The 13,431-nt window shown below is 44.2% G+C and overlaps 1 protein-coding gene across 4 annotated transcripts in view; it reads right to left on the bottom strand.

The window, feature by feature from the left end:
• Nucleotides 1–4,372, bottom strand: part of LOC149324094 (rapamycin-insensitive companion of mTOR-like) — a 112,260-nt gene extending 107,888 nt beyond the window's left edge. For all 4 annotated transcript variants that reach the window (XM_089496305.1, XM_089496333.1, XM_089496326.1 and 1 more), the window contains exons 1-2: nucleotides 4,284–4,372; nucleotides 4,049–4,096 (exon numbers count right to left, since the gene is read on the bottom strand). In XM_089496305.1, coding sequence (XP_089352431.1) covers nucleotides 4,049–4,096; nucleotides 4,284–4,332 — 97 coding nt within the window. In that variant the 5' untranslated portion in view covers nucleotides 4,333–4,372. The remainder of the gene's footprint in view (nucleotides 1–4,048; nucleotides 4,097–4,283) is intronic.
• Between the last annotated feature and the right edge of the window lie 9,059 nt (nucleotides 4,373–13,431).

Genomic DNA, 13,431 nt, shown 5'->3' with positions numbered 1-13,431 from the left:
ATTCCTAGGGAGAACACTCCACTAGGCATTTGTAGCTCATCCAGATCAATTCAATTTCTGGCAGATGTTGATCAGAGTTGCACTGGAGGACCTAGAGATTCCTAAAGAGGTGTTCTCTCAGGTAAAAACATAGTTTTTGTTATTTGGGGTTTTCCCACATTCATGGGGGTCCTGTGCCCCTAACCCCAGTGAATGTGGAGGGATGAGTGTAACATGTAAATCGCTTCCCCTCAACCTAATTAAATGGACACCATGAGGCCTTGCCATTCAACAACAGACCATGTAAACCAGTCCCTCTCAAGCAAGGGTCACACAGTATTTTATTTATTTATTTAAGTTCTATCCCATCTTTCTCCCCAAAGAGACCCAAAGCGGCACACACTAACAATTCTAAAAACATAAGTTTTTTGGGTTTGGGGGGCTATGTGGCCATGTTCTAGGAGAGTTTATTCATAATGTTTCACCAGCATGTGGCTGGCATCTTCAGAGAATGCTGGCATTGAAGAGAGTTGGGTGTGTGTGTACACGTACACACACACACACTGTGTGACCCAGGATAGGGAGGATTGATTTCCATGTTAATCTGTGTGTTGTTCTGTTGTTAAATGGCAAGGCCTCAGGGTGTCTATTTAATTAGTTATCATTGTCTGTTGGGAAATCCCCTGACCCTGTGTGGTTTTCATTTGCACTTGCTGATTCTTGTAAATCAGACATGTAAACTTCTCAACCAATGGCCACACAATACAGTTGGCCCTTCCCTTACACGGGGGATCGGTTTTGGACCCACCCACCCCCCCCCGCATAACGGGAAAACGTGTATGCTCAAGCTCCATTAGAAGTAATGGGTCTCATGCCCGCGGCACGCCCCATTACTTCTTCTGGGGCACGCCAGGGTTTTTTTTCTGGCACGGCTTCCAGCATATAAACTGTATATATACCTCACTCATTATCATGCCAGCATTCTCTGAAGAGGGCAGCCACAGGAATACGAATGAATGAATAATTTTATTATGGTCGATGACCAGCAAGCCAATAGTAAAATAATACACACAATATAAAAGTAAAAAAGCACACAGAATAAACTGTTTTGGTTTAAAATAGCAGGAGGATAAAAATCCACAGACTAGGGAAAAATAAAAAAATGCCTTTCCATTTGGTAAAAAATAAATTCAAATAAGGTAATATTTGATCGCTGGAATAGCGGTATAGAAATAAAATATTATTATTATTATTATTATTATTATTATTATTATTAAGAGACAATTGTATTCAGATGCATAAAAACAAACATAAGAGCATATATACAGAAAAGCTCAATAAGTTCTGCCATCTTTGGTTTGTTATGCTTTTCCTGCAAGTGATAGCAGATGCACAGAATTGTGCTACTTTATAGGATATAGTCAGGAATAAACTGTGCTAGAACATGTCCACATAGCCCGAAAAGCCCACAAAAAACTATGGATGCCGCTCATGAAAGCCTTTGGCTTCACAATTCTAAAAACATATTGCAATAAAACAATTGCCATTCAACAACAGACCAACACACAGATTAACATGTAAATCACTCCCTCTCAACCCAGGGTCACAGTGTGTGTGTGTACACACACACACACATCCCACTCACTTCTGTGCCAGCATTCTCTGAAGATGGCAGCCACATAGTAGCATGGTAGCACATAGTTTTTGGTGGTTTTTTTCAGGCTATGTGGCCATGTTCTGGAAGAGTTTATTGCTGACGTTTTGCCAGCAGCTGTGGCTACCATCTTCAGAGAATGCTAAGTGAGTGGGGAATATATATTATGTGACCCTTGGTTGTGAGGAAGTGATTTACATATTAATCTGTGTTAACACCAAAATGAAGACCCAGCAAGTGCAAATGAAAACCACCCAGGATCAGACATGTCTGCCAGCAGACAATGCATCATTAATTAAATAGACACCCTGAGGCCTTGCCACTCAAAAACAGACCAACACACAGATTAACATGTAAATTGCTCCCTCTCAACCAACGGTCACACAGTATACGCTCATCCCTCCACATCTGCGGCTTTGATATTTGTGGCTTCGATTATTCACGGATTTGATTCATACGTTCTCTCTAGGAATCTCTAGGTCCTCCAGTGCAACTCTATGGTCAACTTTAACTAAAAGTTGCACTGAAAGACCTGAAGATTCCTAGAGAGAATAATCTACTAGGCATTTGTAGCTCCTCCAGTGCAGTTCTATGGGTAGTGCCTGCCAGACGTTGACCACAGAGTTGCACTGGAGGACCTAGAGAGGTGTCCTCTCAGGAAAAAACACAGTGTTTTGGTTATTTGTGGTTTTTCCATATTCAAAGGGTTCTTGTGTCCCTAACCCTAGCGAATATGGAGGGACAAGTGTTTGTGTGTATACACACACACCACTCACCCGCATGCCAGCATTCTCTGAAGATGCCAGCCACAGATGCAGGCGAAACATCAGGAATAAACTCTTCCAGAACACAGCCCCCAAAAACCTCACCCAAAAACCCACCTATGGATTCCAGCAGTGAAAGCCTTCGACTTCACAAATTGTTTGGCAAAAGAAAACATCAGTATACAGCCACATTGGACCACCATTTGGGGAGGAAAAGGAGGGCTGTGTGGGAGGAGGCCTCATGAAGAAGGTATAAACAAATTAAAGAATAATAATAATTCTTAAAAGTACTCAAATATATTAAATATATAACCAGTGTAGTAGCCCATATGTAAATGGCTGAAGGATTTAGATATGAAGTCAGGGCAAAAGGCTGTTTTGAGAATGGACAGTTAAAAGTGTCAAGGTTGACATTTTCAGCACTCCCAGCCCACAAGCAATAGCATTTACATTTCTATACTGCTTCATAGTGAACTAAGCACTCTCTAAGTGGTTTACAGTCTGTAAACCAATTGCTCCCAACCAGCTGGGTACTCATTTTACCCACCTGCGAAAGGTTGGACAACTGGGTCAACCTAGGAGCCCCTCTGGCATCAAACTCACAACCTTGTGGCTGCAGTACCGGCATTAAACAACTCAAGACAGTGGTTTAGTCACTGCAACAATTACAGGGCTTAGATGCTGGAAATTTTTAACTTGTCACATTACAGCTGGCCTTCCATACATGGAGAAATGTAAAATACTGCACTTAGGACGGAAAAATGAAATGCACAGATATAGGATGGGAGACACCTGGCTGAACAAGATTATGTGTGAAAGGTATCTGGGAGTCCAAGTAGACCATAAATTGAACATTAGTCAGCGTGATGCAGCAGCTAACAAGGCCAATGCGATTTTAGGCTGCTCCAATAGAAGTATAGTGTCTAGATCAAGAGAAGTAATAGTGCCACTGTATTCTGCCTTAGTCAGGCCCCACCTGGAATATTGTGTCCAGTTCTGGGCACCACAATTCAGAAAGGACATTGAGAAACTGGAGCGTTTACAAAGGAGGGTGACTAAAATGGTGAAGGGTCTGGAAACCATGTCCTATGAGGAACGCCTTAAATAGCTGGGGATGTTTAGCCTGGAGAAGAGAAGGTTAAGAGGTGAAATGATAGCCCTGTTTAAATACTTGAAGGGATGTTATCCTGAGGAGGGAGCAAGCTTGTTTTCTGCTGCTCCAGAGAACAGGACCCAGAGCAATGGATGCAAGCTACAGGAAAAGAGATTCCACCTCTGCATTAGGAGGGACTTCCTGAGAGTAAGGGCTGTTCAACTCTGGAACAAACTCCCTCGGAGGGTGACAGTCCCCTTCTTTGGAGGTCTTCAAGCAGAGGCTGGATGGCCATCTGCCGGGGGTGCTTTGATTCTGAGTTCCTGCACGGCAGAAGGGGGTCGGACTGGGTGCCCTTGCGCTCTCTTCCAACTCTACCATTCTATGATTCATAGGACTTGAGCATCCAGGAGTTTTGGGGTCCTGGGACCAAACCCCAGCGGATACCAAAGGCTTAGAGAGCGGGAGGGAGAGGTAGGCCTTGCCTGGCTGCCCTTCTCTCTCCCGCCTCTCAGGGTCCATTCACTCCCATTTTGGAATCCCCTCCCCTGCCTTTACCTCGGGCGAGATCCAGGGGGACGTTCTCCTCGCCGCTGTCGTTCCTCCCTGTGGGCGTTTGGAGAGAGAGGGGGAAAGAGAACAGCAGCGTTATTCGAGCGGTGAAGAGGGAAAGGAAGCAGCAGCAGAAGGGGAGCCCTGTCATGGCGGACAGCGCAGGGGGAAAGCATCCTCCGCCGCCTTGCCTCCCTCCCTCCCTTCCCTCACAAAGCCTAGGCTTCTAAGCCTTCCTCACCTCGGATGCGGAGGTGCCTCAGAGAGCGGGCGCGGAGGTTGACCGCCATGTTGGACGGCCGCCCTCCTCCTCCTCCTCCCGCCGCACACTCTCCCTCACAACACCGGAAACACCTCGCCCGATCTCGCGAGACTTAGAAGGCGTCCCGGGTTTGGGCTGGAACTGGGAGACCGGGAGGAGGAGGGAGGGAAGGAGGGTCGCCCTGGAGAGGGCCGTTGCGGCTCGCGCAGGGTTTGCGCATGCGCCCTCGCTCGCTCGCTTTCTGAGAGAGCCTCCCTCCCTCCCTCCTTAGACTGAGGGGGGATCGGGAGGGAGGCTGGGAATAGGCAGCGCCCCGTTAGCGCTAGGGCTGAGAGCACTCAGAGCAGACTCTTGTGAAGCTTTGGGCGGCTAGGAATGCTCCTCCTTCAGCTCCGTCCTCCGACTGGGCGGGTGGCCATCAGTACTGGCATTGCTTATGGTCCTAGGCAGGTAGTAAGGAGTGTAGCATAGTATTACTTACAATAATACAAATAACAACATCATATATATATACACACATATATATAAAGATAATATAATACTTGTAACATTATTGTTAATAATAATAATAATAAGGGCAGGTGATAATAAATGTTACTATTATATAATTAGCAATCAGTATAACGTATGATTACTTGTAATAATAACAAGGGCAGGTAATAATAATATATTGTTACTTTAATAATAATAATAAGTCTACAAAAGCTCATGCTGCCAACTTCTCAAAGGTGCTACGAAATCTCTCTGAAGTACTGATTCTACAGACTAACATGGCTAGATCTTTGAATTCTACCAGTATAATATATGAGTTCTTCAATAATAATAATAATAATAAGGGCAGGCAATAATAAGTATTATAACTGATAAGTACAGTATGAGACCTTGGGGAATATACCTTTTGTGGACTATGCTTCCCATTGTCCACCTTCCAGTGTAGCCCCTTGCTGCGTCGGAGGGGGGATTCTGGCAGTTGTAGTTTGAAGAAGTAACCTATTCACAAGGTCTGTATGCAAAGGAACTTGTAGCACCTAAGAGAAATGCCGCACTGCAGCATTAATGTAGTTTGACACTGCTTTAACTATCATGGCTCCATCCTGTGGATTCCTGGGTTTTCTGTGGTTTGTTGTGGCACCAGAGCTCTCTGATAGAGAAGGCTAAATGGCTCACAAAACTACCAGTCCCAGAATGCCATTGCATTGAGCCGTGGCAGTTAAAGCAGTGTCGAAATTCATTAATGTAGTTTAATGCAGCCTGACTGAAAGAAAGACATTGGTAGCATGAGCTTTTGTAGAGGTTACTGATGCATGCATCTGAGGAAGTAAACTCTGGTCTATGTAAGCTCATGCTACCAACCTCCTTCTGTCTTTTAATCTCAAAAGTGCTACAGGATCCCTTTGCATACTGATTTTCCAGACTAACAAACCTATGTCTTTGAATTCTTTCACAAGGTCTGTGTGTACTAAAGAGTGGTTATAGGTAAACAGATAGAGAACGAATTGTACCAGGCATAAACATTCTCTCAGAGGATGGGAATGGGAAATCTCTGAAGAAGCTTACCTAGAAAACCCTATGATAGTTGAACCTTAGAGGGAGTTCACCAGGCAGGTCCAGCTCCATCAGGACTAGCCTGGAAGAAGGAAGAGCCCTCCCTCCAATCCATCTGCCTTGGTCCAGGCCTCAGAGGGAGAGAAGAACCACTGGACCTCATCCCCTTTCCCACCACCATTCCTTTCTCCTTTTGTTTCGTGTCTTTTAGATTGTAACCCTGAGGGCAGGGAACTGTCTGATTAAAAATAATAATTGTAAGCCTCCCTGAGAGCCATTAGGGCTGAAGGGCGGGATATAAATACCTAAATAAATAAATATAAATAAACCTTAGGGTCACCGTAAAACTAAAATGACTTTGACACAAACAACAACAACACCTACTGTTCCAAAAACGTTTTAGTAACCGCTTTGGGCTTAAGACCTCAGAGAAAGGAAGGAGCAAGAAGTGGGAATTGCAAGCATGAATATGTTGTTTCTAATACTTCTGTCTCAATTCCAAAGTCACTTCTAGAATTTCTTGTGTGCCTAGATGTTGGAATGTTCATAAATATGCCATGAAATACCAGCATCTAAGCCAATTTCAATTAAGGAAAGCCAGAAAGGTCTTAAACCAATTCTCATTTGCAAAATGTACCTTTTTCTTGAAACTGACCTTTCTTGTGCTTTGACCCTTCATTGCTGTGTGCCTCCAAGTCATGTTTGACTCATGGTGACCCTGTCACAGGGTTTTCTTGGCAGGTTTGTCAAGAGGAGGGTTTTCTATTGCCATCCACTGAGAGAATGTGATTTGCCCAGTGCTTCAGTGGGGAATTGAACCCTGATCTTCAGAGTTGTTGTCTAATGCTCAAACCACTACACCACGCTGGCTCTCACTGCAATTCTAAGTACAGTATAGTTAAACTCTGCTTACAACAAAGAGCCATAGGTTTGCAGCCTATATTTGATACCTTATCAATCTCTGTGCAGTGATAACCATTTCTGATAATTCAATAACTGATGACTCCTGGTGAGAAGAAATTCGAAGCAAGCTCCATGAAGGTGCCAGAGATCTGGTAAAGAAACATTAGTAGATGAATGGGGCCACTAAGCTCTGCTGCACCTTTTTATGTTTTGTAGTATTCAAAAGGATAAACCCTACAAAAGGCTTGAAGATCTAAATCATGCGACTCCCTGTAGCAATTGCCACTTTTATATGATCATTTCAAAGCCTTATAATCCCCGGATGAAGTTTAGAATGAAGAAAGGTGGTGGTCTTTGATATTGGTTCCTAAGCCATCTGCTACTGAAGTCTGCAAATTTTCCAGGAAAGAAAGAAATGTTGCCACAGTGGAGACAAATATGGTACCAGTCCCTGAGACATGGAGGGATACTGCCAGTTCTGTGCATCAGGCAGCTTTAAAAGCACTGATTTAAAAGAACCAACCTATGTAACTATCCAGATTGGTAGATTCTATATGGGTACTCTCAAGACAACCCAGTTTGTAGGGACATTCATGAGATTCTTTACCTCTGATGTTAGTTTTGTGTCATTGCAAATTAGCATAGAACTGGAGGGTGTGTGTAAAACATTGAAATGAAAATTGGACAGGTAACCTGTGGCCCTCAAGATCTTGTTCAATTCCAATGCCAGAGGTCAGGAATGATGGAGAGTGCACTCCAACAGCGTTTGGAGGGACACAAGTTCTCAACCCCTGAGAAATGAGATGTTGATTTACAGCAACTTATCACAGGATTTTCTTGACAAGATTTATTCAGAAGAGGCTTGACAATGCCTTCCTCCAAGGCTTCAGACAGTGTGACTTGTCCAAGATTACCCAGTGTGTTTTCCTGACTGAGTCTAGATTCAAACACAGATTTCTCAAGAGTCCTAGTCTTGTTATCTCACTTTAAGAAATACAATATTTGTATACAGCTGTACCTCAGATAACAACGTACAGTATATGTATTCTTGGGTTTTACTTCTTTAAAAGAAAATATGGTCCCAGAAGCAAAAATGAAATGAAAACAATAAAGATAGTTTTATGCACCACAAAAAAGAATAGCAGTTCAACATACTTCAGCAAATTTCCTTGTTTGGATCTAAAAATATGCACACATGAAATTGACCAACCAGGTCATGTATGTGTTGCGTAAGTAAACCAAATTTTGAACTTTCTGGAGATCATTTGAAGGTTTGTTCCAGGGATTACTTTTTTTCTTTCACCAGCCTCTGCTTTTCTTATACTTTCCATTTTGATGCTCAGATTTCTAAATCTATGCTTTTTCAATATGGGGTTAGCTAGAGAAACAGGTTTATCTGCTCTCCCTTTTTCTCCCCTTTGTTGTTCACACACACACAAAAATCCTGGAGGCAGCAGTTGTTTATCTTTCCTGTTGTAGGTAGCCACAAATGGGTACAGTAGGATTGGCTAGAATAGAATCCTACTCTTTTCTGGCACAAGCTTAATTGAATTGCTTATTGCAGGCACCTATCCTCCTTTACCATTCTCCTAATATTGATGCTGCTAAAAACACTTCAATCTAGACAGAGAATAGGGAGGAAAAGTGAGGTTGGCTGGCATAAAAAACTCAAAAGGAACTTTGTTTTCAGAGGCTTTGGCCAAAATAAAGCTGCTTCAGGTCATTTTGGGGGTTTGCTGTTTAAATAATGCATGTGTCCTAAGATGCCAGAAGCTGCACCAAAACCATGCTCCAGTTCTAAGGACTGGAGCACAGCTTTGGCACAGCTTCTGGCCTCTTAAGATGCATGTGTCATTTAAACAGCATACATCCAAAGTGACCCAAAGCAGCTTTATTTTGGCCTGTCTGTATGGGGCCTTTGTTAACTGAGGTATTCTGATATTAAAGACTGTGAGAATTGTAATGTAAAACTTGTAGATTTAGAAAAGACTACTAATAAAAGAGAGCAACTTTGGCATATAAATAGTATGTGCAAAGTTTCAGACTGTGAGGGTGTGGTTTTACTCAGAAAAGTGACTGTTCTTCTTTGAAAAGTGTAACATACTTCCTGTTTATCCTAAGCAAAATTTTGCTTTGACTACTGAGATGAAACTGCTTTTTCATTTCTAAACTAAAGAATACAAACAATGAAAATGTGTATATGCTTTATTTCCTCAGAGGGCTGAAGGCAGTTGGAGAAAGGGGTCACAGCAATTTTTCTCTCCAGGAGAACAAGTTTTGGGGGGTAATTTTTTTTCCAGAGGGGGGAGGGGCCAGTACAGACCAGCATGATATGCCAGCTTCCCAGTGGCATGGGGGCATGGTGTATGGATGATGCACACCCCAACACTGCCCTAAAGATGGCAGGCAGCATTGCAGCATGGTGTTCATATGCCACAGGAGCACTGAAAAGGCGCCGTTATGGCAGAAAAGTCACCCTTTTCGGGTGCAAAAAGGAGCCGCATTTTGCCGCCTTTTGTGACAAAAAAAAACCCCAGAATGGGGCCATGGCATGCAGTTGCCACGGTGCCCACCCAGCTCTTTCAGGGGTGGCATCACACCGCCTCTTTGGGCCGGTCAATTTTGGACCAATGTTTCCAAAAATACAAAATTGTGATCGACTACACTTGTTAGATTTCATATTAATATGTCTTAAAGAGGGCACAATATATTTTCACTTAAGAGACAAATACTGTCCCCCAGTCTTACACACAGAGAGATTGCAATTATTTTGACAGACATTTCTATCAATGTATTAGAGTATGGATTGTCTATCTCATATCTTCTCATATGTCAGGCCCTTTTTTTTTTTAAAGTAGGATGCAAATCTATCCAGTTCAACCTTTGTTGCCTTTTTTTAAAAATAACACTATTGAATGGAGAGACTGGCAGTATGGTTGTGAAGCAATAGGCAGCCAGGTTTTGCCTGTGAGCACATGAAATTTGGCTTGCAGAAGTGCAGCTCTGGAGAAAATCATATGTACCACTCAGTGTGAAGGTATGTTTAGACACAAGCATATAGACTGTGAGGCAAATGAAATGGGTAAAGCACCATAGAAGTGGGTAAAGCACCACAGAAAGTGAAGCCTCTTTGTAACCATGAACAAGAAGGAACCTCCAAAGTATCATAGAAGCATTTGCTATTTATCGAATCTTTAATCAGCCCTCTTCACTCATACCTTTTTGCACCAAGAACACCTAAAAACGAAAGAGGGCTATTCCTTCTTCAGAAATAATGCTTTTTCTGCACTGTTAAGGCTTGTGTGCCAGTTGTGCCCATTCCTTGAGATGTTAGGCTTGGCCACTGCAACACATGTCTAAGTTACATCCCATTTGGATTACTGTAGTGCTGTCTGTGGGGTTGCCTTTGAAGCATAATCTAAAACTTCAGCTAGTCCACAAAGCTGCAGCCAGGTTGTTCACTGGGACGGGCTACAAAGAGAACTAATGGCTCTTGTTGCAAAAACTCCACTGGCTGCTGGCTTGTTTCCAGGAACAATTCAAGGTGCTGGTTATGTCATATATAGCTCAGTTCCAGGTTATCTGAAGAACTGTATTTCTCCATGTTAACTGGTTGATGTTTTTGAGATCCTCCAGGGAAACCTCTCTCTGTCCTACCATCCTCACAGCTGGGAACAAGGGAAAGGGCCTTCTCTGTGGTGGGTTATAGACCACCGCTTTGAGGTGGTCTGCCGCCGTCGCTGTTTGCTCCATAAGGGAGCCGTCGCAGCCACACCGCACGGCTCCCTTACGGAGCAAAAAAGAAGCTCCAAAATGGAGCTTCTTTCTGCGGTGCCTCTGTGACGTCGCGAGGCGCCAGAGGCGCATTCGCGACGTCACAGGTGCCGCGACACATTCGGACGCACAGCGTCCGATACGTAAAGATGGCGCCGGCCGTGTGGAACGGCCGGCGCCATATTGTACGGGCAGAGTCCGTATTAGACCCAGGGGTGTCTAGAAGAGACGCCCCTTTTTTAAAATGGGACGTCCTGCGGACATCCCAAGTGCCAGTTTGTAACCGGCCCCTGGCTACTCCTACACTCTAAAAGTCCCTTCCCAGAGTGGCTAGATTGGCATACTGAAGGAGAGACACTAAACAGCTGATTCAGTTACTTAAAAAGCTAAAATTTAGTTGTTTTTAAATTTTTTAAAAAAAAAAAACTTTTTCTAAGTTACAGCTTGCTACAATATTTTGACTGAAAAAAAATTGGACCTGCTTTTCATTTTCCTTTATGTTTTTTTCCTGGGTCTCTTCTCTCGTGGCGGCTTTCCAGGCTGTGTCATAACTCACCCTGAAGAGTCTGAGGTTTCAGAGGGAGAGGAGATTGCCAGAAATCTACAGTTCCTGGTAACGATGCTCTGTCAAAACCAAGAAATTGGGGCTTGAAGCAGAGGTGGTCTCTGCTATCTAGTAGGAGACTGAAGATGCAGCATTCATCAAGCAATGATAGAACAAAGAGGTCCCACCTGGAGGTTATTAAATAGAAGACACTTAGGCGGGTTACAGATGGGCAGGGGAAGACGTCTTGAAGGTGTCTTCCCCTGAATACGGAGCTTCCAGACTGCCCGCCCCGGGGGCGTGGCTAAGGTGGATGAGGCTTCCACACTGGGGGTAGTGAAGACGCCTCACCTGGGGCTGTTTCTTACCCGCAGCTTCCATACCGCTGCCTTGCAGGAAGCTGCAAAGAGAGAGGCAGCTTCCGCACAGGTGGCCAAAAACACGGCTTTTTTTTCTTTTGCTGGCTGGCGGATGCGCAGCTGCGCAGCTGCGGCAGTCAGCACCGGCGGCAGAAAGCGTATGGGCACATTTAAAGCGCCCAGGCCCCTTTAAACTTTCCCCCCCGCCCTACCCAAGAACAAAGGTGGCCTCCTGCCAGCTGGTGATCAGCTGGTTTTGGCATCCTTGTCCGCTTGCACGTTGCCAGTGTCACCAGCATCATGGATGCCTCCTCTCCTTTGGTCCCCGCGCTCTTGCTGAATCTGCAATGCACAGCCACAGCTGTCGCCGCTGCCACCGCTGTCCTCCTGCCATCCCCCATCACCTCCCTTGTACATATGTAAATATTTAAAGTTTTAGCGTTTTTTTATTGTTAAGTGAAAATGGTGCAGGAATGTGTGTAGGGGTTCACTTTAAATTCCAAACTTTCCACAATTCTAGCAGCGCATGCGTACATGTTGCTCTAGGGTTAGGGTTACGAGCATTAAAATAGAGTGCAGCTGTGCTGCAGCTTCCACATCTGCATGGCATCTGACACTCTAATTAGAGCCTCGGTGCAAACTGCGCATGTTCCAGGACCCCGACTCATTATGCGACGCAGCTGACTCGGAGCCTTTAAATGGGCAACTTAAATTTGCGGCGTGACAATTGTGGCGTACAGGTGCAGCAGCTTACAGACGGAGATGCGCAGCTGCGCAGTATATAGAAAAGAAGCGGAAAAAAGCGGCACCTTTTTAATGCCGCTTCTTCCTGCTTGGGGCGTGCAGGCGGTGCGTTCATGGAGGCATTCAGGTAAGAGCCGTCTAAAGGCTATACCTTCATGACGTCATGAGCACACCCCTTTTTGACCGTCTGTAACCTGCCTAAGCTAATTAGGCACCTGAGGTCTTTAAACAGCTGCCTATAAATCTCCCAGACACTCCCTGGCTGCCTGCTTCTTCAGCACTCTTTTCTTGGCAACTAGCAGTAATTTCTGGTTTGACCATATGACTATTTTGCTTCTTGCTGGCTTTGTTTATTTGTACTACTGACTTATTGAATGACCTCTGGACTACCTGATGACTACCTTCTTGTATCTTCCTTCAACCTGCTGAATATTCTGTGACTGATTTAACTGCTCAACAGCTCTTATATTCTGACCACTGATTCCTGGGACACTTGCTGACTGGGACATAGGACAGGGTGACTGTAAGCAGGAAAAGCTGGAGTTGCTTCCCTTTCCAATCTTTTGCTGATCTCTCAGCAAGCATTAATGGCTAGTTTTGAAAATCCTGATTTTCACTGATTTTACAATAGCAACCTCAGTTGTGGTGGACATGAGCATCTTTAATATCCTGCTGAGCTGGCACCAATATGCAGCTGTCCGTTAGTAATAAATGGACTCTCTATGATTTGGAATGTTGTTCAACTAATTTTCATTTTTCTAAACAATGACACCATTGGAATAATGAGTCATTCAGCAAGGGCACAGAGAAGAAGGAATCTGTCGGTGTCTCTGCTGCCACTACAAGTAATGGAAAGCGGGGAGGGTAACAAGGTAACTTGGATCTATGGGGATGAGAAATGAGTGAACTGTGCAGGAACAGGAATTTTTCCCTGGTTCAGATTACAACCTGAACCCCTTGGATGAGAATGTCATACTTGTTTGGGATTAGATGTGAGCATTGCAAATTGCCATTCTTGGTAATTTGAAGCAAAAGAATTACAAATATTGGCAACATCTCCACTTACTCCTTTCAAGCTTTCATTCCTGATACTGGCTCTCAGTGCCCAGCACCATACCAGACATACCCTGCTTGTGCTTTTATTTTCCCCCTTCAGACTAGCTGTGCCATGCATTCTAGAAGCAGCAGTGTGATGCCTGCCTCAGGGTAAGCACTCTGGTGGGTGAAGAAATGGATTTTAAAAACGCTGCAGTTTAGA

Source organism: Sceloporus occidentalis, unplaced genomic scaffold (assembly GCF_023333645.1).
Source record: "Sceloporus occidentalis isolate IW3139 unplaced genomic scaffold, rSceOcc1.0.p SCAF_1, whole genome shotgun sequence".
Classification (NCBI taxonomy): Eukaryota; Metazoa; Chordata; class Lepidosauria; order Squamata; family Phrynosomatidae; genus Sceloporus; species Sceloporus occidentalis.
This window is presented reverse-complemented; position numbering and strand designations above follow the sequence as displayed.